General features: G+C 46.7%; 1 protein-coding gene across 1 annotated transcript in view; it reads right to left on the minus strand.

Annotated features, from left to right (window-relative positions):
- The window catches only part of SOCS7 (suppressor of cytokine signaling 7), a 41,954-nt gene that overhangs the window by 31,326 nt on the left and 8,338 nt on the right, over nucleotides 1–2,290 (minus strand). Inside the window, exon 2 of the mRNA XM_008055712.2 lies at nucleotides 433–497. Coding sequence (XP_008053903.2) covers nucleotides 433–497 — 65 coding nt within the window. The remainder of the gene's footprint in view (nucleotides 1–432; nucleotides 498–2,290) is intronic.

The following is a 2,290-nucleotide window of genomic DNA, read 5'->3' on the forward strand; positions in this document are numbered from 1 at the left end:
TCAAAAAAAAAAAAAAAAAATAGGCCGGATAATCGTGGATCATTTTTATTAGATACTCCATGAACTTCCTTGGAAGTAGGGATAGAAATTGTATAACTTCTAGGGAGTCTTTTATGCACTGTGAGCCCATAAATTTGTAATTCCTACTTTTACTTTTATATAGGATGACCCTGAACTAAGCCCTGCATAACTGCTAGGGCTGCCCAATTACCAACAAGCAGACTCTACCTCCAACTATAAAGCATCCAAAGTCAAGAACAATTTCCACACCATAAAAATAGCCTTGCTCCAACCCAGTGTGCACGCAATGAAGGAACTAACTGCAGACACGCCTGCAGTCCCTCTGCGACGCATCTATGAGTGTGTGTCCGACATGTTGCAGAACACTACTGCTTTCAGATGTCAGAAGAAACAGAAAGGTATTACCCTTACCTGTGAAGAGGGGGCTGAAGGAGACCGGAGAAAAGGCACTTTGAGTTCTTGTCAACCTGGGTTTCCTAGGGGATAAGAAAGCACACAAGAAAGGGGAAAATGAACACACATCATGTAAATCACCACGGCACTCAATTAGAGACACACTGCAAAACAAAGCAAACCCTAGTCATCTCCAGCGATACTCTTGATACAGCCTAAGATTTTAGGGGGGACAATGAAATAATTAACGCAATTCCTGAAATAGGTTTGGCTACGGAATCCACCAGCCTACAAAGTAATGTGAAATCCCTTTGGAGCTCTCCATGCCCAGTACATTAAAAGAGCAAAACACCTTCAGTGGTAATTAGTAAGTCCATTTCAAGAGGAAGTAAGTCGGATGTAGAATAGATTTTCATTTGGGAGCCAAGAAAAAGGCTCCTGACCTGAATAAGCACCAGCTTGGAGAAAGTTTTCCCTCTGGCCTGCCCTAGGAGGAGGAGGTCCCAACAAGAACCAGGGAACACATTCCCACCTGGGAACAGCACTGCAGGATGCATATGCCATCAACCTCAGAAGACTTCCGGTTTCCGCCCAATTGCCCTAAGGTGTGTGGGTCAAAGTCATCTGCTAATAAGGCTGCGTCTGCAGGCTAGGGATTCTGCCTGGCCTCAAGAAGACAGTGTTTCCCCTCTCTGAGCTGCCAGTCACACAGCTTCCCATCACTAAATGCTGCTCCAGGGAAGCCGAAGCTGTGTGAAAACCCAAATCTCCTTCTGGTTAACACACCAAAAGTAACTTCAGTTTCAACTGGCTTCTCAACAAGAAATGAAATTCAAAAGACTCTGACAAACACTTTTTGGCCAGAAGTGTGCTAAACCCAAAAAACTCATCTCAGAATGACCAAATTGACTATAAGGGAAAGAACTTATTGGACTTAAAAAAGGTGAATTTTAGCCGGGCTCGGTGGCACAGCCTGTAATCCCGCGCCTTTGGGAGGCTGAGGTGAGTGGATTGCCTGAGCCCGCGGGTTCGAGACCCACCTGGGCAGCGAGACCTCATCTCTACAATAAATCAAAAAATCAGCCAGGTTCGGTGGCTCAGCCTGTAATCCTGCACCTTTGGGAGGCTGAGGTGAGTGGATTGCCTGAGCCCGTGGGTTCGAGACCTGCCTGGGCAGGCAAACCTCATCTCTACAATAAAATCAAAAAATTAGCCGGGCGTGGTAGTGCGCGCCTGTAATTCTGGCTACTCGGAAGGCTGAGGTGGAAGGATCGCTGGAGCCCAGCAGGTCGAGGCTGCAGTGGCCGGGAGCGGCCACTGCACTCCAGTCTGGACGACAGAGTGAGACTCCAACTTAAAAAAAAAAGAAAAAAGGTAAATTTTGAGGTAAATAAATTATATCTCAATATACTAGACCTTAAAAAAAAATCGCATCCCAGAATTGAGTGCCTGATTCCAATCACTGTAGTCAGCTCACCTTCCAAAAATATTCTCATCCAAAGGTCTAACTAGAACTTAAGCACTTTTCTTTTTTTTCTTTGAGTTGGAGTCTGACTCCGTTGCCCAGGTTGGAGTGCAGTGGCATACTCACCACCACCCCAGTCCACCACCTGGGGGGCTCCGGCCATCCGTTCGCCTCAGTCTTCCAAGTAGCCGGAACTACAGGTGCACGCTACCATGATCAGCTAATTTTTCATTTATTGAAGAGATGAGGCCTTGCCAAGTTGACCAGGCTGGTTTTGAACCCGCAGACTCAGGCAATTCACTCGTCTTGGTCTCCCAAAGTGCTGGGATTACAGGCTGAGCTACCAAGCCCGGCCTTTTTTTTTTTTGAGTTGGAGTCTCACTCCATCACTCAGGCTGGGGTGGCAGTGGC

Source organism: Carlito syrichta, unplaced genomic scaffold (genome assembly GCF_000164805.1).
Source record: "Carlito syrichta isolate Samal-C Ts95f unplaced genomic scaffold, Tarsius_syrichta-2.0.1 Scaffold301933, whole genome shotgun sequence".
Classification (NCBI taxonomy): domain Eukaryota; kingdom Metazoa; phylum Chordata; class Mammalia; order Primates; family Tarsiidae; genus Carlito; species Carlito syrichta.